The 27,564-nt window shown below is 41.6% G+C and overlaps 1 protein-coding gene across 2 annotated transcripts in view; it reads right to left on the bottom strand.

The window, feature by feature from the left end:
• LOC147309617 (ephrin type-B receptor 1-like) overlaps positions 1-27,564 on the bottom strand; it is a 145,075-nt gene that overhangs the window by 55,763 nt on the left and 61,748 nt on the right. For both annotated transcript variants that reach the window (XM_086268692.1, XM_086268691.1), the window contains exons 7-9: positions 22,051-22,313; positions 12,679-12,754; positions 11,121-11,245 (exon numbers count right to left, since the gene is read on the bottom strand). In XM_086268692.1, coding sequence (XP_086124818.1) covers positions 11,121-11,245; positions 12,679-12,754; positions 22,051-22,313 — 464 coding nt within the window. The remainder of the gene's footprint in view (positions 1-11,120; positions 11,246-12,678; positions 12,755-22,050; positions 22,314-27,564) is intronic.

Consider the following 27,564-nt stretch of genomic DNA (forward strand, 5'->3'; position numbering starts at 1 on the left):
CGAAGTTGACAGCCCTGGAAAATTGGAATCTCTGAGCAAGTTCTCTGAAGCCACGGACTTTAGGGCTGCGCATGAGTGTTTTCATCAAAGAGAATAGATAACAAAACCAGTTGACAAGAGTACTGGGCATTTAAAGTTTGTACTTGCGCTCACAGTTGAGAGTTTCAATGAGTTATGGAAGTACCAACTCGCTGACAGTGCGTATTAAAAAGAAAAAAATGAGCACAGGGAGAAGCAGTGGTATTCCAAAAAATGCCAAAAACAATTTTCTTCAGATCTTGTGCGAAGGACTGAAGGATGGTGGGGAATGAAATGTGATCCGTGGCTGAGGAGGCACGCGCTCTGTTTGGTGTATGTTACACAATCCCTTGTAGGTGCTTCACTCTTTGTTTTTAATCTGTCTGCAGCAAAAGTCTGTCTGTTTTTGCAGCTGTTGGCTCTGCTTCAAAAAAAGATGAGGACATTCTTATATTTACCTTTGGGTGATAGATATGGGAGTAATTTAACTCGGAGTCTCGAAATGCATTGCTTCCTATTTGCGGAATTACAAAGACAAGATATGCTGTCGCAATTTTCCTTTCTCTTCACAATTTTCTTTCCTAGAGCAACTTCTTTGATAGGAAAGCAATCAGAACCTGCATGTTTTACCACTGAATCAGAGGCTCACATTGGTGCCTCTGGTCTGACATTCGCTATTCAAGCTAGACTATGAAGTCTTTTGTTCATACAAATTAGGACCTTGTCCACTACAGGCAGCTGAAGGCTTGATTGCTTCAGTAAGACAGCCTCACAGAAGACTGGTAGGAGCTTTGAAAAACACCCACTGAGGGGATAAATTGGTGGTTTAGTGTTTCTGCTTTTGAGTGAATCGGTTAACAAGATTAAATGATCTTCCACTATTCTACATTACAAAAGCTGGAGTAACACTGTTATCAACGCTGCAGCAAGACATTCATATTGTGATCTCTTTTGCAAAACACTGACTCCAGAAGGGTAAATAATATTCTGTCTGCACAAGAAACTGCTTCATATCTGGAGTGCATCCACAGAATGGAAATCTGATCACAAAGCTAGAAGCATCTACGCTGCTCGAAAAAATGAAAGAAACAAATCAGAATATAGATCTGATCTCAATGGGGGGGGGGGGAAATCATGCTGCCTGCATATCTATACTGATCGGGTAATGTGTTAGGAATGAAGGGATGTTACATTGTTTGATGGAAATGAAAATTACAAACATACAGAGGGCCTAATTCAAAGACACCTTGTAAATCCAAGTGAAGAAAAGTATGTGGCAGACCAGCCCATTTTACTGAAAATTCACCCCAGCCACTCAACATGGCACTCAATGGTTTGTATGTTCTCAATGTGCTTATGTGCATGCCTGACAACATCGGGGCATGCTCCTACTGAGACCACAGATGGTGTCCTGGGGCATCTCCTCCTAGATCTGGACCAGGACATCACTGAGCTCCTGGACAGTCTGTGGTGCAACCTTGCAGTGTCTGATGAACTGAAACATAACGTCCCAGACGCGTCCTATTGGATTTAGGTCAGGCGAGCATGGGAGCCGGTCAGTATGAACTCCTTTATCTTCCACAAACTGTCTGCAAACTTTTGCCACATGAGGTCAGGCATTATTGTGCAACAGGAGGAAACCAGGACCCACTGCACCAGTGTAGTGTCTGACAGTGGATTTCACAGTGTGCCAGTGTATTGTTGCCAATCCTGTAGAGGTCTCTGCGCCCCTCTGTGGATATGCCTCACCCCACCATCACTGACCCACCGCCAAACCTGTCGTGCTGAGCGAACATTCTTCATTTGTTCTCCAGACCCCTTCACGTCTGTCACATGTGCTCAGGGTAAACCGGCTCTTATCTGTCAAAGGCATATTCTGGTGTTCTGGCAAATGCCACAGTGTCGGCCAGTGAGCACAGAGCCCACTAGAGGACATCAGGCTAGCCTCATGTAGTTTGTTTCTGATATTTGGTCAGAGACATTCACACCAGTGTCCTGCTGGAGGTTTATTTTGTAGCTCTGGCAGTGCTCATCCTGTTTCTCCTTGCACAAAGGAGCAGATATCGGTCCTACTGATGGGTTAAGAATCTATTACAGTCCTGTCCATTTCTCCTGGAGTAGCTGTCGGTGTCCTGGAATCTCCTCCATGCTCTTGAGACTGTGTTGAGCGACAGAGCAAATCTCTTGGTGATGCCATGTATTCATGTCCCATCCTAGAGGAATTGAACTACCTTTGGAACCTCTGTGGGGTCCAGGTGTCACCTCATGCCACCGGTGACTGACCCTAACTGAACTAGTGCAAAAAATTGTCAGAAAAGACGGGGAGAGAAAAAATGTCAGTGGCCTCCACCTTTAAAACCATTCCTGTTTTGGGGGTTTTCAAAAGGTTTTCCTTTTTGTGAAGCAGTATATATAGAGAACATGGAAGTTCACATGATTAGCATGCCAAGGTCAAATCCTAAAAATGAATCCAACTCCAGGGCATGTCTCTACAGTGGTGAGATAGGCACTGGTGAGTCTCCTGCTCTTCTGGACTCTACAGCCAAGCCCTATGCTAAAGCACTACTTTGGTTGTGGAGGTTCCCCTCCAAGGTTTTGTTACAGGTGGCAGCAATGACCTTGTTTTGTTCACCTCCTTTGGATTAATAACCCCTCCACCACAACAACCTTCATATTCCTAAAAGGAGAAGCAGGTTTCTGGTTGCTTTTATCTGAAAAATTACTCACAATAATAAACTTTATTCCAGAAAAAAATACAGTTATAACCAACTAAAAATAATTTCTTCTATAGGGTGGCTGAGCTTAAACTTTAGAAATAGTTCAATCAATCCTGAGGGAGAACAGAATAGAGCTGGTGCTCCTTTATTTCTAAAAAGCTAAAGTGGTTCAGGCATTTCATAAGGCTGACTTCAGGGTGCCTCCCTTTGGAGATTTTCAGGGCATATGCATCATGTAGGAGACCCTAGGGTAGACTCGGACTTTGTGAAAGGATTTTATGTATATCTGATGTGGTACTGGAATGCCTCTGGATCCCTCAGGATGTGCTAGGAGACGCTGCTAAGGAGAAGAATGTCTGGACTAACTTGACCTGGCCTAAAGAAATGATAGATGGAGAATGTGGGCATCCCTCTTGTGCAGGAGATCAAGTACTGAGACTGAGAGTTTCCTTTTATTCTCAGTATAACTCAGCGGGTCAGGGTAGGGAAGAATAAAGAAAACTTCCAAAGAGTTCAGCTAATGGACACAAGTGGTTCTTCTCTCGGAGCACATTTCTGGCCTTTGCGAAACAGGAACAATAGGAGTAAAAGAAAGCTACAAAGGATCATTTTGAATATCGATCATTTTCCTTCAACCTTGCCTGCCTGGAACAGAAATCCTCAACACTCTGGCCTGGAAGAACGGATGCTTCTTGTTCTCTTTTCTGTGGCAGACTCCATCTCTCTGGGGTGAAAGTAGGGCTGAACGATATATCGCATTTGCGATAATATCGCGACATGATCAAGTGCAATTTTCTAACCGCAAAGGCTGCGATTATACTCTGGACATGTCCAAATTCATGGGCTGCATCCTCCTGAGGCCGCATTTGTAGACCGATTACGTCACAGCGACGCGCCGAAGGCTGTCCAAATTACTACCATATCCCAGAATTCATAGCGCGGCCCAGCCAAACTCCAGTTTCCAGCAATGGCGGCCGCTACTAAGTTTTAAAATTACTCATACTAATCTTTCTGGGTCACAAAATAAACTTTTAACATATTTTCAGGCGAGAAAGTAGTTGTGTAAACATCAAATATCTGCTCGGTTTATCAAGATATCCTATATTTGCAAAAGTGCTTCGACGTTTTCAGAGGCGTCTGCTACCCACCAGCTCGACAGCTAGCCGGGAGCTCGAGGGTTACTGATGCGGCCGAGAACGGCACAACTCCCGGCACATCATTTTCAGATCACCGCGGAGTTTCGCTGCTCGGGTTAAACGTAATATATAAGTCACTTAGACAACCTAAAAATGTTATTGTTGGGCTTTTTTCAGTGTTTTGTTTGTTCGTGAGTAAATCGGTTTGGCTGAGATTAAAGTTATTAGATTAGATAAAATAAAACTTTATTAATCCCCCGGGTGGGTTCCTCCTTGGTTTTCACACAGCTGACTAAACGTCAAACAGAAAACTTATTAAACAGAAGTATGAGACAGTCGAGAATTTACACCAGTGTCTGGTTATATTTTAGATAGCAAGAAGCAGACGGCCGAGTTTATTAAACTCCACCGAGACAGCGGTGACGCTAATCAGAACTAGACCGTCCAATTTCACGCCTTTAAAATTTAAAGGCGTGTTTGTGTGTGTGTTTATACAATTGCTATTATGTTTGCACTTTATGTGTAATGTTACTGACTGCAGAGATCAGTAAGATGTGTGTATTTTTTATTTATTAGTTTTATTTATTTAATATTATTTTTTAATTGAATGACTGTCTAGTAGTTCACAGATGTCGAAAAACTGAGTGTGGTAAAGCCACTGATTTTGTTTATGTATATTTCTGCAATCTGCACATTGTACTGACTTTCATTTTAATGTTTACACCAGGGTTCCTTGTCAGCACTTTATGCTCAGATGTTTGTAAGCTAAAAATAAACTATTGTGTATGTTCAAATATACTGTTGTGATTGAAGAAGTTAAATAAAAATGTCAGTCATCAATTCATGCATCACCTCATGTCATCATAACAGAGGTCTGTCTTCCAGGAAAGAACAGTTTAAAATTAATGTAATATAGTATTGGCCATACTATATGATGTATTGCTTGTCTTTGTTTAATAATACAGAAGACAAAGACCTTAAAAAATAATCGCATATCGCATCGCAATCGCAATATTGGGGCAAAAAAATCGCAATTAGATTATTTTCCATAATCGTTCAGCCCTAGGTGAAAGGCTTTGCCCTTTTAAGATAAAGGTAACTATGTAATATCAGTGCTCTGTGCTGACTTCGGGCATGTACTGAGGTCCACGGAGAGACCTGAAGCCCACAGCAACAGAGAATGCTGAGGAGATGAATCTAGGACACCATCTTACTCAGCAAACAATAGAGAAATATTAGCGGCTGCAGTCTACAAACACTATGATATCCCGCCTCGCAGACTTTGGAACAGACAAAACAACATAAGCAGTAAATTGAATAAATGCATCGGAGCTGTATACATGACTGCCAATGAATATTTTCCTGTAAAACAGCAACAAAAGATATCGCCGTCTTGTGTGGCTACCTAAATATTTAATATTTCAGCTAGGATCGGATTAGCTGGAAAGGTTTTGGGGAAATTTGTCTAAATTACTGTCCATTTGTCTTCTAAAGTTTTCAGTAAAGACTAAAGAATTAGCTGCTTGAGACTCCCAAGATCAGCATGAGCTCTTACTGCTCCTGATTAGCCTAATGGTTGATTTAATTTTCATCTTCACAAATCCTAATTTGATCTTATATTGCATGTTACCGATAACAAAGCTGCAGCAGCCCAAACTACTCCCTTTGTTCATGTTCGATTCAGTGAAACGCTGAGTTGGAGGGAGGCGGTCCTCATTGTCTGAAAACAGCTTTTTAAAGCCAGTTGTTAATGAATGGACACTCATCCTTCCTGCACAAATACGATCAACAATTTATGTGTGGTTGAAAAAAGAAAGGCTCTACATCACTGTAAAACCCTGTCAGTATGGCTGCAGGCCCCATTAAATATGCATTGTAGCTCTAAGATCAATCCTGACTTATTAGGAAATAATATTGCATAAAAGATGATACATGAATAGGCATTCAGCACGAGTGGGAGACAAAAATACATCATTTATAAGAGCTATAAATTGTAGAAATATGCTGACAGGTTTCTGCCTTCAGCTGTCCTGAAATAATTGCCATGTTGATCAGCCACCAAACCCAGTGATGATGATTTTTATCAAGCTGCAGTTTTCATACTAAATGACAAGAAATATTTAATAACAACGGTATTACAAAAACGGCAGTACTGAGTACTGAGTTTCTTGAACGATATGATGGAGAACAGACACGTTCAGAAACATTTGTCATGGTGTCTGCTGCTGTTGGATGGATGTTCTCAAGGAGTCTATGAAACTACCAGACAGCCCGTAATCTTCTGTCAAGTATTAAAAACATAACATCATGCCTGTATAAATTATCGCCATACCCAATACACTTTTGAAGCTTCTCTTTGATAGATGAAAAAATTTCAATTATTAAATTTTAAAAACTGGTTCTCTTCCATCCGCTGCCTGGAGTTATCCTACCCCCTTATTTTCTTAAACTCCTGGATAGATGTAGTACCTAACTATTCTTTTTTTGGTGAATATTTTAAAATTGCTATCAGCCTCTCCTCCTTATTAATATTAAACACATCTAATTTCTTTCAGTAACATGTTTTTTGTTTGTTTTTTGTTTGCTGTTTTTTGTGTTTTCCAAGGGACTAAATCTGGAAACATAAGGTAGCACATACAATATCTACCTAGCAACAACACTTCTGTGAGCTCCTGATGTGTGTTTATAATTAATGCTTTATTGTTGATGAAGATGGGAACTTGAACTCTACATCACCACGGTGAGCAAGATAAATCTAGGAAATGATCTCACACCCAGCAAACAATAGAACACTATTAGTGACAGCGGACACTGTAACATATGTGAAACCATTAAGAGCCCCTAGTAAAAAAGCAGAAAGTGCAGTGCTGTGCGTGAGTCTATATTTTGCTAGGAAAATGTGAAATCGGTGTAGGGATTTATTGAAACATGCAGAAACATCCATAGAAATACAGTATTTAAGACAAAATCAGAGTTTATATAAATGTAACCAGCTTGAAAGTCAAGTCATTTCATATGATCGCCATTAGTCTTCAACACAGACTGTTTTGGGCAAGCTTTCTTATCATTTCTTTAAGCAGCCTTCAGGAATAGTTCCCTAAGCTTCTTGAAGGACTGCCTTTTGTTCTACTCTCTTCTGGGATGATCCCACATTGCTTTAATGATGTTAGGGAGGCCAATCCATTATGTGCCTTTTTGTTTTCTATCTGGGTTTCTACTGCACTAGTAGTGTGTTTGCGATCATTTTCATGCTGAAAAATTCAGCTCTTGTGTAACCAGTATGTAACAAAATATATAAACAATGGGCAAATCAGAAGATTTCAGGAACGACAGGAGCCCAGAGGATGGGTAACCACAATGAAAACACAACTGCAAATGATGAAGCAATAGTTCAACTGTATTTGAAATTTGTGCACTGTATTGCCTTTACAATAACAACCAAAATTGTGTGTGCGCGCACAGATACCCAAAATAAAAAAGAAAAGAATGTTAGACCCGGGTCTTTTAAAGTGTCAATAGGATCCAGATCAGGCCTGTTTGGTGATCTGGTGAGTTATTGGTGTGAGTTCAGTCCACGATCGATGTATGGTTTGCACTGTTTTGTCCTACCACAGTTCAGGCAACCAGACTTCAAGATTCAATTCCAAATGGGCTGTGGCTCGCCATCCATTGCAATGGAAAATTATTCCTCTTCTGCGGATTTCCACAAAGTCTGTAATCCAATGTTCTCTGAGGAGTCTCGGCTCCTTTCTCCAACTCAAAAAACCTGACCTAAGAGTGAGGTCAGAATTACTTCAAATGAACATGGTTCACACTTAACTAACACTTCTGTTTAAAGTATAAATCATGAACAAAATGTGTTTCAATTTCTAATGTTGTACAACTAATCAAATTCTAAACGTTTTCATTACATGGCAATGTAGCTATCACCAATCATTAAAGCAATTCACACTGCTCATTAAAAGCAGCAAACTCAATATACTCTGCTCACGGTCAAGTAACAACAGTGATGAATAAAAGTAACACAATAAAACATTTCAATACAACAGATAGACATACTGTTTTTTCCTTAACCTAACAACAGCTAATAAGTTCTCAACTAACGCTTAACAACGGGAGTGAGCGTTTAGCACACTCGCTAGCTACTTGCATAGTACCGTCACCATTAGCGTTTGTTTTTTGAAGCGAACAACATTAACATTTCAGGATGCCGATCAGCGGCTATAACAGTTTCGTTACTCACCAGTGCAAAGCACTTCGTATTCATAAAACTAGCTTCGGCTATCCAAATCTGGCGGCTAATCAAGCAGACACCAACAGCTTCGCTGTTTCAACAGCTACCACGTTTTCCCCACAGGTACTGCTATCCGGTTGTTCAGTCTGACGTCACTAGCCGTGTCTGGGTCTAAACTCCGCTGCAGGTCCATATATCAAACGATCACTGTGGCATTACTGAGAGTTGAAAAACTGTCTAAAGTCTTTCATCTTTAATAAAATGATCAGCGTTCTGCTCTACCAGGTGTAACAATTGAGTTTAACATCCAGGCATCCATGAAAACGGAATTTATGACATTTAACGGAGTTAGAAGTTAGCAGGGAGTTAGCTCGCTAGCTTCTATCTAAATACAATATAGCATGTCCTGACTGCGGGTTTTGAAAACAAATTCAAACGTACAGCTCTGTTATCACTTCCAGCATAAATGAAGACAGAAAACTAAACAGCAGTGACGTTTGTAGGGTTACTGAAGTTGGGCTAGCTGGTATATAATGATGTGCTACGTGACCGCTAGCGACACAGCTATGTTAGCATAATATAAACAAGCTAACTTTTTTTCCACTCGATAAAAGTTAACGTGAGTGTTCTCAGTGGTCAGAAACAAATGTAATCGCATGGCAGGATGCTGTAAAAGGACCAAACTTCAGCCAGGAGAACAACTGAGATAATCCATCCACAATACGAGGTTAGTCATTCATATACTGCTGCATGGGCTGGGCTGTGGTTCCATCCTAAGGTTTTAAAAACTGAGCTTAAATAAATGATTAGTGGTAATAAAAGCCGAGGGAGGTCAACAGGGATCACTAACTGTTTTAAGAGCTTTTTAAGATCAAATAGAAGAAAATACATAACATTAAACATGTTAACAACACAAAAGCCATATTAAACGCAGACTACTTTAGACCCGGAAGTAGGATTCGTCACGTCATCACTGAACAACCGGATGGCGCGTGTGGTCTAAGCAGCCTTAGCAGCGCAACCAAACATGAAAAACAAGGCGGGACAAACAATCCCATTGGTTGGACTGCATTTGTATCCAGGTCAAAAAATAACCTTTGAGAAACAAAATAAATAAATAAATAACACAAATAATGCAATTCCATGCAAAATAATTTGGATTTTTTCTTTAGAGTCTCTCTCCAATCATGAGTGCTTTTAACTGAACAAAATAAAACACCTTTAATAATAATTACAATAAACAGTCTCTAATTCCATCTGTTTGCCACTGGGCTACACTTGCCAATCAGATGGTTTCCAGATGGTACTGCATGATGGATCAAAAATCTGACAGGACTTTTCAGTGTTCATAATTCCATCAATCTTGAAAATCCCCAACAACACTTTGTGAAATACAGCCCCAAACCATGAGAGGCTCCACCTTAGCTGTGTCCCAAAACGTAGGCTGCATCCTCCCGAGGCTGCATTTTTAGACCAATTACGCCACAGTGACACAATGAAGGCTGTCCCAATTCGTAGACTCCTCCGAATGCGGCCGACAAATGCGTCCTCCTTTTCCTAAGATTTGAAGGATGGGTCGGGTGTATCCTTCGTGGCCCACCATATCCCAGAATTCATAGCGCGGCCCAGCCAATTCCAGTTTCCAACAATGGCTGCAGCTACTTAGTTTTATTATTACTCTTATTACTCTTTCTGGGTCACAAAATAAACTTTTAACATATTTTAATGTAGCTGTGTAAACTTCAAATATCTGCTTGGTTTATCAAGACATCACATATCGCATATTTGTAAAAGTGCTCCGACCTTTTCGGAGACGTCTGTTACCCACCAGATCGATGGCTAGAGGGGGTTCAAGGGTCACTAGAGCAACTAGAACAGCGGACTCCTGGCTTCATCATTTTTTTGGCTAATTGAAAGCCACTCTTCCACCGAGACCATTTCTGATGAAGCTTCAGTGAACTGCTAATGGATCAGCTGAAGAGGAAGATGCATTTCTCTGATTAGATCTTTGTTGGACTTTTTCCTGTTTCTTAAGGACATAGCATTCAGACATTTTTCACTGCAGACAGTTTTTAAGATCTGACACTCCTTCTGTCCTCTGTTTGTCCAGTTTCCTCAAATGTTTCAACGACACACTACACACCGTGTTGTCACATGCCAAGTTTTTAGCTAATATCTCTTTGACAATCACCTTGTTAGTACAAAAATATTATTGTATGCCTATCAAAGTGTCTGTTTTGTGACAGGTTGCTGGTAACACAGTGCCTAAAGATAAAATTAAAAATGTTTTTTTGATAAGTTGTCTGTTATGTGTAGACACAACACTGGTTAATGCCTTTAATTAGGTGCTATTCATCCATCCATCCATCCATTCGCTTCCGCTTATCCTTTTCAGGGTCGCGGGGGGCGCTGGAGCCTATCCCAGCTGTCATAGGGCGAGAGGCAGGGTACACCCTGGGCAGGTCGCCAGTCTGTCGCAGGGCTAACACATAGGGACAGACAACCATTCACACTCACATTCACTCGCACATTCACACCTAGTGGCAATTTGGATTATCCAATTAACCTATCCCCACAAGTTAATTGGGTGCTTGTGCTATTCATTTCTCTAAAAATGGTCAGGTATAAGGACTGGACTAAAAATGAGTGAAAAAACAGTGTTCAGAGAAAAAAGAAAGCATCTGAGGACCATTTTTAAAAATTACAAGAACTTTTGGGTTTCTTGGAAGCAAAATATAAAGTACGCAGTGGTGGCTCATAACTTTTTGCACAGAACTATACGTGTAGTTTTACCAAAATGGTTGGTGTTACTTTTATTCAAGTTCTTAATGGCTGAGGTGTTTGTGCAGAAGTGAGAATCCTGCTGGTCTTTAGTAACAGTCCTGATAATGGATGACTCTGACGAAGTTGATATTGATTTGCCTGCTTTATTGACTAATGAGTTACTGCCAGCGACTATAGCACCAAAAAGCACAGACACAGAGACAAACACAGACATTTATCATCCCACCCTACCTTGTCATAGTATCGTATCTCGTAGTCGAGGATAATTCCATTGGGCTGTTCGGGCGGTGGCCATGACAACGAGAAACTGCGACTTGTTGAGCTCACTTGGTGCATTATGGGAACTGCTGAGGGAGCTGATAAAAAGCGCACACACATACATACGCACACAAGAATACACAATCAATTAGGCAGTTAAAAGTCTTGCTAGCATGTTTAAACACCATAAATATGGAAATACAGAGTTTAATGACATATTGCCAAAGATTATTTGCACTCAAAGGAGAAAAATGTTTCCTCTTCCAAGCTCATGAAAACAAATTACTGCACTTGTCACTGATGGGGAAACAAGAGCTATGTCTGCGATGCATTTTTAACCCATAATTTTGGGAACGAGAAGCTGTTGGCTGTAATGTATTTCATGGTTCAGCTTCTGGATCGTTTTATGTGATGGCTTTCATCACTTTTGTGCTTTGATAGTCTCAAGTGGAAATATGAGGCGAGAAGAAGACTAATATCACACAGCATCTGGAGATGTACTACACTGTTTTAAATTTAATTAAATTAGTGTTTTAAAGGACAAAAAACCTCAAGAGAATTTGTCTTCTTGGTTTTATGGGGATTCTGCTGAAAGCCATTATATCCTAAATAGACTGTATGCATCTTACACAGCTGAGTCACCATAATTTCATACAGCAGCTATAACGCACAGTAAATGCTATGATGCCTCAAGAGGTGTATACTTCTGCTGGAGAAATAATTTGACAGCATGAGCGATCTGTCACCTGAAAACCCCACAGTCTTTTTTTTCCTCACATAGCCACAATTGAGCCCCCCCCCCCACACACACACACACATACACAGTGTTGAGTTTTACATCCTAAAGTCCAATGAAATACACTCAAAAGCTATTGCATAATTTAAAAATCTCCCCCAGTGCAGTCAACCTGAAAAATAAATCAGTTTTTGTTGAGTCCTAAAAGATTTCAGGGATAAGAGAGCCTCGCATCCAACAGCGGTAACAAATGCGCTCAGAAAACGGCAGGGTGACAATGGATCATGTTTCGATTAGGAATGAGCCAGGGGTGCTGTAGATGAGGTAAATGATGTGTTTTTCCATAGCAAAGCGGCTTTTAAATCTAAATTTGGGTAGCAGTGGAAATATCACTTGTGTCTGTCTCCATAAAGTATTGATGGAGTAATAACTCACTCACTTTATGGCCTCTAAGAATTATACTGAGGGAGACCTAGGGTGAGGAAAGCAGGGAAAGGGGGGAGAAAGCTGAGAAAAGCAGAATTGAGGGAGGGGGAGGAAAAGCGATGAAAGCTGTGGATGAGCAGGAAAGAAAGAGAGAGAAAGGGGAAGGAGAGCGAGAACAGGCAGAGCGATGACAAGCACATAACATGTTTTATGAATTAAAAGGCTGTAGCTCAATTTCCTTTATCTCTCCGGCCATCCCTCCCTCACATAATCCACAGTGCCCCGGGGTATGCTAGCACACACACAGATGCTTACACACACACACACACACACACACACACGCAAAGAGTCATTGCTCTCCCAACTTACCAGCCTGATTGGTTGTAATGTTGATTGACAGTTGTTGGGCGGGGTAAGGGCTCTTGTTGGAGACTCCGTTGACTGCCTATAGAAAAGTAATGGTTATTCCACCCTCAGACATTAAAGTTAATAGTTATTTGAACTGAGTTCTCCACCCCCATCTCTTCATAGCTCTTGGTGCCTTTCCATTCAAGCAATGCATCTGTTTAACAATAATAATGGTGGCTGATAGCTTGAACAACTAGCACATGATTTACCTTTAGCTTCTCAATTTTAGCTAGCAACCGCTGTTGTTTTTTGCCTGAAATGACAAATGATGCTAGTAAAATTTGGCAAGCTAAGAGTAGCTAAGTTTAATGCCCCAGAATCATATGAAAATAGCAAAGCTAACAAGTTCAACTGTCAAAAGCATTAACTATATTACATGTTGAGTATTATAAGGGAAACCTCAGATTCATGCATTTCTTTGAGACCTAGAAAGTATGGCTGCCTGATTCTGATAGATAGAATCACACATTTTTCTTTGCAGCGAAATTGTATGTTTCACTTATAATGTTAAAACAGTTAAGGCTTGTCAGGTGAGTATGAAAAACATGATAGTACTGCTGCAGTGTAGCAGTAACTTGGTTAGACTGAGTGCACAGTAGGAGAAATCGTAGTGTGCTTTGTAGTGAAATGCTATACAGTAGATGAGGTAATCTACAAGGGTATGACAACCTGCAACTCCACAAAATAATTGGAAATACACTGCTGTGCAACAACCTTAAACCATCCCTCATTTCTCTCTCTCTCATATATATATATATATATATATATATATATATATATATATATATATATATATATATATATATATATATATTGGTCGGTTATTGGTCGGTAGTTGGAGGGGACCGGTCCCTTCTTGGGGTCCTTGGGGATCAGGACCGTCCGGCCTTCAGTTAGCCATTCCGGGTGTCTCTCGTTAACTAGCAGCTGGTTCATTTGTGCTGCCAGACGCTCGTGGAGTGCAGTCAGCTTCTTCAGCCAGTAGGCGTGAACCATGTCGGGCCCTGGTGCTGTCCAACTCTTCATACTGGAGACCCTTTCTTGGATATCTGCCACTGTGATGGTTACTGGACCCTGTTCAGGGAGGTCGCTGTGGTCTGCCCTCAGATCCTCTAGCCACTGAGCATTGCCGTTATGGGTTGCATCCTTCTCCCATATGCTCTTCCAGTATTGCTCCGTCTCCAGCCTTGGTGGTGCTGTTCTCTTATTGTTCCCTTGCCACTGAGAGTACACCTTTGCTGGTTCTGTGGAGAACAGCTGGTTTATTCTCCTGCCTTCTATCTCTCTGGTGTACCTCCTCAAGCGGCTGGCCAAGGCTGTGAGTCTTTGCTTGGCAGTTTCCAAGGCCTCAGGTATGGACAGCTTGCTGTATTTCTTAGGCACCTTATTTGTCGCACCTTTCTGCAACTCCGTTAGTTGGCTAACCTCCCTCCGTGCTACTTTGATCTTGCCCTCTAGCCTCCTTCTCCATGGAGGGTACTGCCCCTTGTCGCTGTTCAACTTGTAGCCAAGCATCTCACTGATCACTGCTGCCGTATTGTAGATCAGCTTGTTAGTGTCGGTAATCGTGGTTGTAGGTATTGCCCGTAGTGCTGCATTAACATCATCTAGCAGACCTTCTGAGGGTACTTCACGTAATCTTGGTAACCGGCTACGGGTTTCGACCAATAACCTGCCTCAGTACTACATGGAAGCTCCTGTCAGGCATCATATCGGCCAAGATGAACAGGCACATGGGTCAATACATGAGCGGGACACAGAAAGGAATTGGCAAGAATACCAGAGGCGCAAAACACCAGCTACTGGTAGACAGAACAATCAGCCGAGACTGCAAGACCAGACTGACCAACCTGTGCACTGCCTGGATTGATTACAAGAAGGCCTATGACTCAATGCCCCACAGCTGGATACTGGAATGCCTAGAATTGTACAAGATCAATGGGACCCTAAGAGCCTTCATCAGGAACTCAATGGGGATGTGGCGTACAACACTAGAGGCCAACTCCAAGCCCATAGCACAAGTCACCATCAAGTGCGGGATCTACCAAGGAGATGCTCTGTCCCCACTGCTGTTCTGCATAGGCCTGAACCCCCTCAGCGAGATCATTAACAAGACTGGCTACGGATACCGACTACGGAACGGAGCAGTTGTCAGCCACCTCCTGTACATGGATGACATCAAGCTGTATGCCAAGAGTGAACGAGACATCGATTCACTGATCCACACTACCAGGCTATACAGCAATGACATTGGAATGTCGTTCGGACTGGAGAAGTGTAGTCGGATGGTAACAAAGAGAGGGAAGGTAGTCAGAACTGAGGGGATTGAACTACCAGAAGGCAACATTGCAGACATAGAGGACAGTTACAAGTACTTGGGGATCCCGCAGGCGAATGGGAACCATGAAGAGGCCGCTAGAAAAGCTGCAACCACCAAGTACCTGCAGAGGGTCAGGCAAGTCCTGAGGAGTCAGCTGAATGGTAAGAACAAGATCCGGGCCATCAACACGTACGCCCTGCCCGTGATCAGGTACCCTGCTGGGGTAATAGGCTGGCCAAAGGAGGAGATAGAAGCCACTGACATAAAGACAAGAAAGCTCCTTACCATGCATGGAGGGTTTCACCCCAAGTCCAGCACCCTGAGGCTGTACGCTAAGTGGAAGGAAGGGGGCCGGGGACTGGTGAGTGTCAGCACCACAGTCCAGGATGAGACAACGAACATCCAAGAATACATTGGGAAGATGGCCCCAACTGACCGAGTGCTCAGTGAATACCTCAGGCAGCAGAAACCCAAGAAAGAGGAGGGAGACGAGGAACCATCATGGAAGGACAGGCCCCTGCATGGTATGTACCACCGGCAGATAGAGGAGGTGGCTGATATCCAGAAATCCTACCAGTGGCTGGACAAAGCTGGACTGAAAGACAGCACAGAGGCACTAATCATGGCAGCACAAGAACAAGCTCTGAGTACAAGATCCATAGAGGCTGGGGTCTATCACACCAGGCAAGACCCCAGGTGCAGGCTGTGTAAAGATGCCCCAGAGACAATCCAGCACATAACAGCAGGGTGCAAGATGCTAGCAGGCAAGGCATACATGGAACGCCATAACCAAGTGGCCGGCATAGTGTACAGGAACATCTGTGCCGAGTATAACCTGGAAGTCCCGAGGTCAAAACGGGAGATGCCCCCAAGGGTGGTGGAGAATGGCCGAGCTAAGATCCTGTGGGACTTCCAGATACAGACGGACAAAATGGTGGTGGCTAACCAACCGGACATAGTGGTGGTAGACAAACAGAAGAAGACGGCCGTAGTGATCGATGTAGCGGTTCCGAATGACAGCAATATCAGGAAGAAGGAACACGAACACTGATCACCACCTGCACTCATGTATATATCTATCTACTTAGCACTTTTAATTCTTATTCTTATTTTTATTTTCATGTCTATTTAAGCGTAATTTATGACAGTATGTTTGCACTGAAGCACCGCAGCAATTTCCTAATGTTGTAAACCTGCTCAACATTTGGCAATAAAACTTTATTCTTTCATGAGTTATTTACAAGTTTCTCTTTGTTCACAGCCATTGACATGTCGAAGAGGTTAACACGTGAGGAGCAGATCGAAATTGTGTTGATATCTGGTGAACGCAGTAACCGGGTCACTGAAGCAGATTTCAATGCAAGACACCCTACGGGACCACCCATCTCCCATGCTACAGTTAGCAAACTGCTTGCTGAGTTTCGTGAAACTGGTTCAGTGTTGGATTTGCCAAAATGTGAACGCAAGAAAACTGTCACTAATGAAGAAACATCAGTGGCTGTCCTAGCTTCATTCAGCAAGAGCCCACAGCGTAGCACTTGCCGCATGTCACTTGAGAGTGGCATTAGTCGAACATCCCTTTGGCGGATATTAGCTACACACAAATGGCACCCTTACAAACTCCAGCTACTGCAGCATCTCAACGAGGATGACCCAGATCGGCGCACAGAATTTGCAGAATGGGCAAAACAAAAATTGGAACAGGACCCTCAGTTCATGCAGAAGATTTTGTTTAGTAATGAGGCAAACTTTTATGTGAATGGTGAAGTTAACAAACAAAACCACCGCTATTGGTCTGACACTAACCCACATTGGATGGATCCCCCCAAGACTGTTGGAACAACAAAAGTGATGTATGGTGTGGTATATGGGGTACAACGATAGTGGGTCCATTCTTCATCAATGGAAACCTCAAGGCCACTGGATATTTGAAATTACTACATGATGATGTGTTTCCCTCTTTGTGCACTGAAGCTGGCACGTTCCCTGAGTTTTTCCAGCAAGAAAATAATGTGGTGCACCACCACATTATGGGTGCCAGGTCCGAGCATTCCTAGATGAACAGTTTCCTGGAAAGTGGATTGGTCGTCGTGGGCCTGTTGAATGGCTCCCAAGGTCTCCCGATCTGACCCCCTTAGACTTTTATCTTTGGGGTCATCTGAAGGCAATGTCTATGGTGTGAAGATACGAGATGTGCAGCACCTGAAACTACGGATACTGGATGGCTGTGCTGGCATTTCTCCTGCGGTGTTGCTATCAGTGTGTGAAGAGTGGGAGAAGAGGGTTGCATTGACAATCCAACACAATGGGCAGCACATTGAACACATCTTATAAGTGGTCAGAAACTTGTAAATAACTCATGAAAGAATAAAGTTACGTTGAAACCAAGCACACCATTGTTTTTCTTGTGACATTACCAATAAGTTTGATGTGTCACATGGCCCTCTTCCTATTGAAAAAACAAAAGTTGTATCCAAGATGGCTGACTTCTAAATGGCCACCATGGTCACCACCCATCTTGAGGAGTTTGCCCCCTCACATATACTAATGTGCCACAAACAGGACTTTAATATCACCAACCATTCCCATTTTATTATGGTGTATCCATATAAATGGCCCACCCTGTAGATCTAAGGAACCAGACTCTCTCGTGATATTCACAGTGATACTTTCATGTTTTTCTTTAGATAGAATATTTGACAGTCATGTCTTTAAGAAATGGGGAGAAAAAATTCTGCAACAATATCCAAAGAAAGGCTGTGTAATGTTCTTCAAGAAGCCTGAAGAACTATTCCCGATGACCACTTAAAGAAAGCTTGGTTAAGAGAGTTCAGGCTATATTGGCCCCATCCTCTCACCCTGTGGCAGCTGGGATAGGCTCCGGCCCATCCACCCCAACGAATCAGAATTAGATAAGCGGAAGAAAAATAGATGGATGTAAATTATTTAGAGGCTTAAAAAACATCTGACACACTCTTTTCTTGTGTATGCAGTATCTGCGTCATTTAAACTTTAACATGCACAAAAATACAGAGACCCAGCTCTCCCAGTTACAGCTGTTAATCTGTTATTGGGCACTTGCTGTGGTTTAGTAGTCAGTTAGGTATCAGAAACAAGAAGCTAGTTTAATATCAGGGAATAAAAATTCTGCTAGTCCCTTTGCGAAGCTTTAAGATCTCCAAATGTGTTTCATCTCACCAACACTGAGACACAATTAACAGGTTGGGAGTGCTTTTTAAAGACCATCTAATTAGCTGCCACATATTATATTTGTCATGAGCTCAACTAATCATTTTGATGGTTGAACAATGTCTTCAGTCATAGCAAATAAAGGCTGGCAATTACTAATGACTTACTCCAAGCTCTATTTATTCTGTGTCCCTTAATCAAATAGTACCTCCTATCAAGACTATAAAAGGCACATCTTACTTTGCCTCAAAACTTTGTGTTATTAGAGTAGTTAGTACGTTTTCATGCATGGTTGAATTGTGGTAAAACCAGTGTTAATTTACGTCATAGTTTTCGTCAACAACCTTTTTTCTTTGCTTAAAACAAGACAATATCAAACAACAAACTAATGCACGAGGACAAAAACTATGATTATATGAGCCAACACTTTCATCAACAAAAGAACATAATATGAAAATATTCAGGACAGACGAGAGCCAATCAGAACTAATTAAGTTGTGTAGAAAGGCAAATTTGGAAGTGAGCGAATTAGAAGTAATTACCGTGTGTAGTTTGGGTAAATGTGCACATTTGATCTGGCCCTGGAAAATGGTAGCTAGCACACATTAGTAACACTACACGTCTTTTGAACTTCAGAGGTTCAATGCCTGACCAGGGCGTCTGTATCCAGTAAGCCTCCCTAGACTGTCACCACTCGCTTGAACGGGAATACCAGAGAGATGGAAATCAGGAGAATAAACCAAGGAAACAGTGCGACACTGCCCCACCTCCAGTCTTGTTATGGCTATGTAAGAATAGCCCCACGAAGACTGAAGACAGAGCAATACTGGAAGAGCATATGGGAGAAGAACGCAACCCACAGCACAACCACAGCAATCTCCCTGAATAGGATCCAGTAATCATCACAGTGGCAGACATCAAAGAAAGGGTCTCCAGTATGAAGTATTGGACAACACCAGGCCCGAACATAATTCAAGCTCACTGGCTGAAAAAGCTGACTTCACTCCATGAACGTCTGGTAGCACAAATGAACCAACTGCTAATCGACAAGAGATACCCAATATGACTAAATGAAGGCCAGGGAGTCCTGATCCCCAAGGATCCCCAGAAAGAACGGTGCCGATCCAATCAATAACCTGCCTCAGTACCACATGATGTCAGGCATCATAGCGACTAATATGAACAAGGACATTGCTCAACACATGAGCAGGGCACAGAAAGGAATTGGCAGAGACCAAGAAATACCAGAGACCGAGACTGAAAGACCAGCTGAAAGACCAGCTCCAGATCCTGGAATATCTAGAACTACACAAGATCAACAGGACCCGTAGCACCTTCAACAGGAACTTAATGGGGATGTGGCGAATAATACTATCCAACTGGACATGTCACCATCAAGTGCAGGGTTTACCAAGGAGATGGCCTTTCCCTATAGTTGTTCTGGATAGGCCTGATCCCCCTCATTAGGATCATTACCAAGACTGGCTACAGAGCCAGACTAAGGAATAAAGCAATTGTTAGCTGCCTCCTCTACATGGATGACATCAAGCTGTATGCCAAGAGTGAAGAAGACATCGATTCACTGCAACGACATTGGAATGTTAATCGGACTGGAGAAGTGTAGTTCGATGGTAACAAAGAGAGGGAAGATAGTCAGAACTGTGAGGATTGCACTACCCACAGGGAAATGGGAACCACGAAGAGGTCGCTAAAAAGCGGCAAACACCAAATACCTGCAGAGGGTAAGGCAAGTCCTGGGGAGTCAGCTGAATGGAAAAAACAATACCTGGGCAATCAGCACCAACGCCCTGCCCATGATCAAGAACCCTTCTGGCCAAAGGAGAACATAGAAGCCACTGACATCGAAACAAGGAAGCTCCTGACTATACATGGTTTTCACCCAAAATCCTGCACCCTGAGACTGCATGCTAAGTGAAAGGAAGAAGGACCAAGGACTGGTTATTGTCAGAACCACTGTCCAGAATGAGACAACAAACATCCATGAGTAAATCAGAAAGATGTCCACAACCGACTGCGTGCTTAGTGAATACCTCAGGTAAACGAAACCCAAGAAAGGAGAGGAGGAGCCATGGAAGGACAGGCCCATGCACGGTATGTACCACTGGCAGATAGAGGAAGTAGCTAACATTCAGAAATCCTACTAGTGGCTGGACAAAGCTGGTCTGAAAGACAGTACAGAGGAACTGATCATGGCAGCACAGGAACAAGATCTAAGTACAAGATCCCTGGAGGCTGGGGTCTATCCCGCCAGGCAAGACACCAGGTGCAGGCTGTGTAAAGATTCCTGAGACAGATAGAATTAGCTATACCAAGTGATAACAACATCAGGAAAAAGGAACAAAGGAACAGACGTATCAAGGGCTAAGAGAAGAACTCAAGAAGATGTGGAGTGTGAAAGTAACAGTGGTCCCAGGGGTAATCAGAGCACTCGGTGCAGTGACCCACAAGCTAGGTGAGTGGTTCCAGCAGATCCCAGAAACAAAATCCAAGAGAAGAATTTCTAATGAATTTTTATTTAAAACAATTCAGTGGACTACATATTGAACTTAGAGGACAGATACAAAATATCAATCCTATCGTGTTGTATTGATCCGGTTGGTACCTAATGGATTAGTATCGATAGTATCGATGCTAGCCCACCTCTAGTAGTAGGTGCTCTCACCAAACAGTACAGCTTCCCCCCCCATATGCTCCCTGTTTCTCATGATAACAGGGAAAAATTTCAATGCATGGGATGAAAAGACGAGTAGACATATGGGCACATTGATTTATTGACTAAATTTATCGTTCATCAATATTGACATATTCATCCCGCAACAGATGGGCCACACTATTCATATAGTCAGGGATTGGATTCTATTTTTAAAAAATAGCCACCTCTAGTTAGTAGAGTCATTGAACTCATTGAACTGAATTCTAATACCACTGGCCTTGATTTTAGACTTACGTGTATGGGAAATGAGGCAGATGGCAGAAGATTGAAGGGACACAATTGTACTGGTTTTATAGACTTCAGGGTGACCCTGTAAGTTGAGAGTTATAACTGCAGATTGTGCATAAAAGCCTGCATGTCAGCAAGCATCTATGTAGCCTCAGTAACCTTGAGCATTATGGTTAATATTTGCATTTCAAAAAATAGCTGACAGCAAGGTTGTTTTTAAAGTGGGTAATAAGCATAACTACTTTTTTTAAGTACTAACTTTTGCTGTTCTTGACAGTGGACAAAAAAATACAACTAAAATACAGTAAATATCAACATCACATTTGCTGTGAAATGTCTGTGTAGGTTCTCAGTCATCCATGTCATGGTATTCTAAGGAGCTTGGAAAGAAAGTGACTGGATTCTTTAAGTTTCTTGAAGATGTTTAATCTCTTATCCCAGAAGCTTCTTGAGTTCTGAAACGAAATGGTGGACAATCCCACGTATTTAAATCTCGTGGCAGTGTGCCTTAATAAACAGAGTCAACTCCTTTTTTGACACATTGGCTCGTGTGATGAGGCGCATGAGTCATGTGGCCAATAAATTGCTAAATAGTGGCATTTTGGGGAGAGTGTTGGAACTATGCATGAAAATTTCTTTGATGCATTTTTGCTGTTTTTAGTACACCTCTGGAGTCCACCGCAACTGCTGCAAATCCAGCATGAATGCAACTCCCACTAACTGACAATGAGTCTAGGCCTACACGAAGTGCCTGTTTGATATACACAAAATAGATTTTTCACTGTTGTAAACACTCAACAAATCTCTTCACAGCACAAACAAAGCATGAAAAAGGGAGGCAGCCCTCCGTCTGTGGACAAACCTGTATGTCAAAGGTGTACGACGTGTGGGCCCGCAGCTTGCTGATCTCAACCCTTGTTTCCTTTAACGCCTGTTTGCCTGGAACAAACACCACGCTGTCATCACATGGCTGACAAGCCCGACGCTCATTGCTGTGGCATCGGCGACACAACAAATTATACGACAAGTCGTCGCGGTGTCCAGTGTCACGTGGTGAGTGCCACTCCAACATCACCGATGTCTGGTTGACCACTGAGACCACATTGCGAGGAGCTGAAGGGACACCTGGAAAGAAAAATAACGAGTGAGAGGGAATGTCACCTGTTTACATGGAAGAATTTGTCTGTCTGTGTGTGTGTGTGTGTGTGTGTGTGTGTTATGTTTGGAAACAATGTGTTTGGAAACAGTTGATAACCATACTAAATAAATAACTGAAATTTGTTGTTTGTTGATATGGGATATTAGATTTAACATTATGTGTTTTCCTTAGTTTTACACAATATTGTCTATGATTTCAAAACTTGAACCAATAGTAAAGTTTGTGCCTTTTTAGGTAAAATAAGGAAATAAAAATGCAAGAGCCCCACCATTCTTAAAATTAGGGGTGGGCGATTTATCAAATATACTCAATGCATTGTGAGTTTTTCCATGGTTAAAATGGTTTTATCGTAACCACTGAGTATACGTTGCCATGGAAATATTAAGCTGTCTGCACATAATCCACTGTGAGTTTTTTTCTCCCACATGCTATGAATGTATAATTAATCCCCCCCCACCGGAAAATCTTCTACCCGCCACACTGCACCGAGCATGGGTGTTTATATACTACCAGGATGTATACAAACTATGAAACCAATTGTGAATAATATTTGGAAGCACCAAATAATGTTACCATTTGTCACGTACGTGATAGAATACCTGCCTGTTGTAAACTATAATTAGTGGATGGATATCAGATAAACAAATAAGATCGTAGAACAGGTACACTTTCACATTTTTCTGGTTCTTTATTGCACATGTAAACTTTGCAGTTTTGTTTTAAAGCTTTTGTTATGTGTAAAATGGTGAAAAACATCATAAGATACATTTACTAACCTAACAGCTGAGGTTTTTAAAAACATTGGGGTTGGTCTTGAAAATTAATTAATGATAAATATATCTCCCCATCCAGCTGGGGGGAACAGGTACTAATAACTAATTTAGCCAAGGCCACCAAAAAAGGCTAAATCCCATTTATCAGACATTGATCAGTGAAAGAAAGAAAGTAGGAAAGAAAGAGAGCAGCATATGTTCACAATGATTACGGAAATAAAACTGGGGACTCAGATAGGATCTGAGTTTGGTTGTGTTCCAATTAAAAAAAATGCTGACATTTCTTTTCTTCTTGATGTCAAAAACAAGGCCAAGTGCGAAAACACCATTAATGTAAGACTAAAGAGCTGCAGACATGTTAATCTTGAGCACCTTCAGCTGTTAATTGTGGTGAATTGAACTTAACATGTTTGAATCAGCTCTAAAATCAGTACTTTGGTTCATTTATAATATTATTACTGTGTTTAATGAACACATTTAAACAAATATAGTTCTGCACTGAAACGTTTTTCTTCTCTACAATATTTAAATTCAGAATCCCTTCACTTTTTAGGTCTCGTTAAATCAATCTCAGTTGTAAGCTTTATTCATCATCTAAATCTATTCAGAGCCTGGACTTGTGATGTTTTAAAGTAATGAAATGTAGAACTTTCTCAGGATGCCAGAATGGTTTTATCACAACGTTCACGTTTCAGTACTGAAAGCTGAACACACTTCTGTTTCTCTGAACTGCTTTACTTTTTATTCCACCAAGTTAGTTTTTAAAGCACTGTTATCATCCATTCTTATTGTTTATTATGCAAGGAATGAAGAGTTTGACAATGTTATATCACTTGTTGAAACCCATGACCTAAACTTCTAAAATGTGATGTTAGTCAGCCATCACCAAGACCTTTACAGATTCAAAGTCACTGACTTTGGGCTCTCTCAGCTCCACAATGGTAAGTAGATGAAACATCTCTGATAGAGAAACTATCAGAGATGTACTGGATATTTGCACAGTCACACAAACCTCCAAAGTTTCTGAGGGGTTTCTCAGCAGTACGATAAATCATAGTTATCCAAACTGTCAATATCAATAGCAATTGTGACAATTACAATCACCTCCATCATGTCCCTGGAATTTATTCTGGGACTTCAGTTTGCAGAGGCCACAGATGGGTTGCACTGCTGCTACTCTGTGCTTACCCCAACAACAATGAATAATGATATAGTAAATACAATAACATGATTAAAGTCTGCTCCTCATTTAGTCTGAAGAACTTGACTCCCAATTTGCAGATGAGACTCACAGTGGAGACCCTGGACCAGCTGCCAGACAAAATTGCTAAACTGTGGGCCAGAGACTGCCCATTTCTTCCACAGAGAGTTCAATTCCACCAGCACTTCACCATTGCTCTGCTTAATTTCGATAGTCCTTAAACTTGTGTTTGAATTACACTTTTTTTTTAAGTTAACATCCTATTTTTTTGTATAAAAACTTAAAGGTATACACATTTACAAAGCACATGGTCTCTGTAGACCAACCAGAACCCCATCACACAAACTCAGAAATGCTTTGTTGGAATATGTAAACCACTGCACTACTAAGCCACTACTTTTAGTAGTTTCACTGATCACAAGGATTCGCTGCAGAGGGAAACATCGCTTATTTGATTTGTCAGATTTTGTATGCCAGATGCACTTCCTGTTGCAACTCCAAATGGATTTGTGCACCTTATCATGTAATAACCATAATGAGGTGGTGATTCTTTCACCAGACAGAAATACCAAGGGACCTGAGGCAACGCTAACTCAGAACCCTACAAGTCCCCATCTTTTAAGCACCTGTTAGCTAACTGTGCTTGGCTTATTGCTGAACACTGAGCACATCAGGAAACACTGCTTCATTTGCTCCACACTGTTTCACTGCTTCATTTGGGACATGCACAACACTAACAGGTGTAAGAACAACAGCCCATACTTGGCTTCCAGAGAGAACCTTCAGCCCTACACTCAATGCAGATATATATGCACACACAAATGTCTCACCCAATGGCGGCAACACTGATGCTAAAATAAAGAAGTCAAACTAAAATAAAGGAGTCAAAGACACCTGTGTCTCACAATATCTTGATGCCTACTTTCTCGCCACGCTTGTGAGAAATGCTTGGAAGACTCTTATTTACCATTTATCACCCATAGGTGATAAACGGTAAATAAAAGTCCAGCTCACATTTTGAGACCTGAGATTTCATCTCACAATCCAAGATGTTCAACGTTTCAGCAGCTCGCCCCCGTACACACTTCCTCCTTCCCACAACTCTGAAGGCTAAAACTGTCAGTCTTCCAATGGCCTCGCCTTTGACAAAATTTACAAAACTTACCAGAATCACGCACAATCACTGCCACCAATTCCCATGAGTGCAGCAAGCGAGAGAAAAATGCAAATCATCAATATGGGATCCACCAATCCAACAACATTATACTTACTCAAACTTTCCTAAGAACACAGAATAATGTTACCAACTGAATAAGGATGAGCAATGATTGATTAAACTATTTATCCACATCAGTGATATAAAGCAATCCATGGATGCACTGACAAATGCATGACATGTGTTGTATGTGCAAAACCAAACCACAAAAAAATAACTCAAACAAAAAGATAACAAGAAATGGAGATGGACACATTTTCGTACTCTGCTCAACAAATGGGTTCATGGGCTCTAATATTCATGTGAATAATCATCAAGGAAGTATTCTTAAACTCAGTGACAATTAAAATAAAAGTTAGGTGCCATTCGCACCAGAACCTCTCGCCATAAGAACAGTTTCTTCCCCTCTGCTGTTGGACACATGAACAATAACCATATGACTGTTCCCACCACTAACACATGACCCTACGCTGTGTCACTGCATCATTCCATGTTTGGCACTGATCACCACCTGCACTCATGTATATATCTTTCTACGTAGCACTCTTAATTCTTATTCTCATGTATATATCTCATGTATAGCTCATGCACATATCTTTCTACGTAGCACTTTTAATTCTTATCCCTACTTTTATTTTTTCATGTCTATTTAAGTGCTATTTATGACACTATTTAAGTGCTATTTATGACACTATATTTGCACTGAAGCACCGCAGCAATTTCCTAATGTTGTAAACCTGCTCAACATTTGGCAATAAACCCCTTTCTGATTCTGATTCTTTCTTACCCATTCTGGGCATCCGATGTTCTCACGTACTGCAACTGCAGTGCAGTCGAATACTTTATCTTAATTGGCATCCGCTTGTATAATACTGAGAGGGTTGTAGAAACTGTCAAGGCTGCTTGCTGACATGGAAAGTTGACAAGTGCAGTTCCCAGTCGGAAGTTTGCACTTCAGCCAACAGTGTCTACAATGTTCAAAAAGTGACCCAATAGCTCAGCGCCAGTAGGGAATCTGCATCTCTTTTCTCTCTTGCCGGTTCGCTCTCTTTTCTCTTAGCTCTTCTCTGTGATCTGAGGAACAGCTAAGGGCTTTTAGGGTACACAACCAGGGTTTTCACAAGATTAAACCTACTGGGTGCACGTCTCTTTGATTGCTCACACACATCACAGACACTGCAGTGCACACGCCAAACAAGAGCAGTTGAGATGAAATGGATATTCAACCTTGGCATATGGTAAATCACAGAGTCATTAGAAACAGCCGAGAAGGCCCTGTGGAATATGTGCATGTGCGCTTTTCTCAAAGAGACACTCAGAGGCAGAAATCAAAGTGCTAACAATCAGTAGGGGGGCTGAAAATCTAAGAAGCACCATCTTATAAACATTTCTACTGAGAGAGCGGGAAAGAGAAGACCCGTCTGGGTTTTGATTATTAGAGACAAACACAGTGTGTTGGCACAGGCGTTCACTCCATTTTACTTTTTTATCTAAATAGCACAAATACAAATTATTTTAAAGTGTCTGACACTCAGAGTTCACAGCAAGCACACATTCAAATGCAGAAAAGTAAGAAGCGAGGCGATAATCACATTATAAATTTTCCAGTTCCAGTTTTACTGTTGCAACAAGAGACAGCGTTCCAAAAGACTTAGAGACACAATCTGTGCTGCTGTTTACAGCCGCGTTCTTTTTCACAGTTTTGTAAATGGCTTACACAATATTGCTCTGACCTGTACACAAAAATACCACAAACAGAAAACCTCTACATATGCACACAGGGTAAAGACACACACACTCCTCCATACCTTTGCAGCCCATGAGGCGTGCTGAAGAAATGATTTTCTGTCAGGCAACTATCCACACAGCACACATTCACTCTTCCATCTCACTGGTCAGATTTTATATCTGATTGAGTTCATGCCAAATCCAAATAAACTGCAGCTCTTTCCTATATTAAACTTCCATCCCACTGTTTTTGAACTTTTTTCACTCCTTGTTCTCGTGGCTCTTGTGCTTGAAAGAAA

The sequence above is a fragment of the Aulonocara sp. 'chitande type north' Nkhata Bay genome, linkage group LG17 (genome assembly GCF_057382095.1).
Source record: "Aulonocara sp. 'chitande type north' Nkhata Bay isolate Kocher_YH1m ecotype deep benthic linkage group LG17, A_spYH_male_GT1.1, whole genome shotgun sequence".
Lineage (NCBI taxonomy): Eukaryota > Metazoa > Chordata > Actinopteri > Cichliformes > Cichlidae > Aulonocara > Aulonocara sp. 'chitande type north' Nkhata Bay.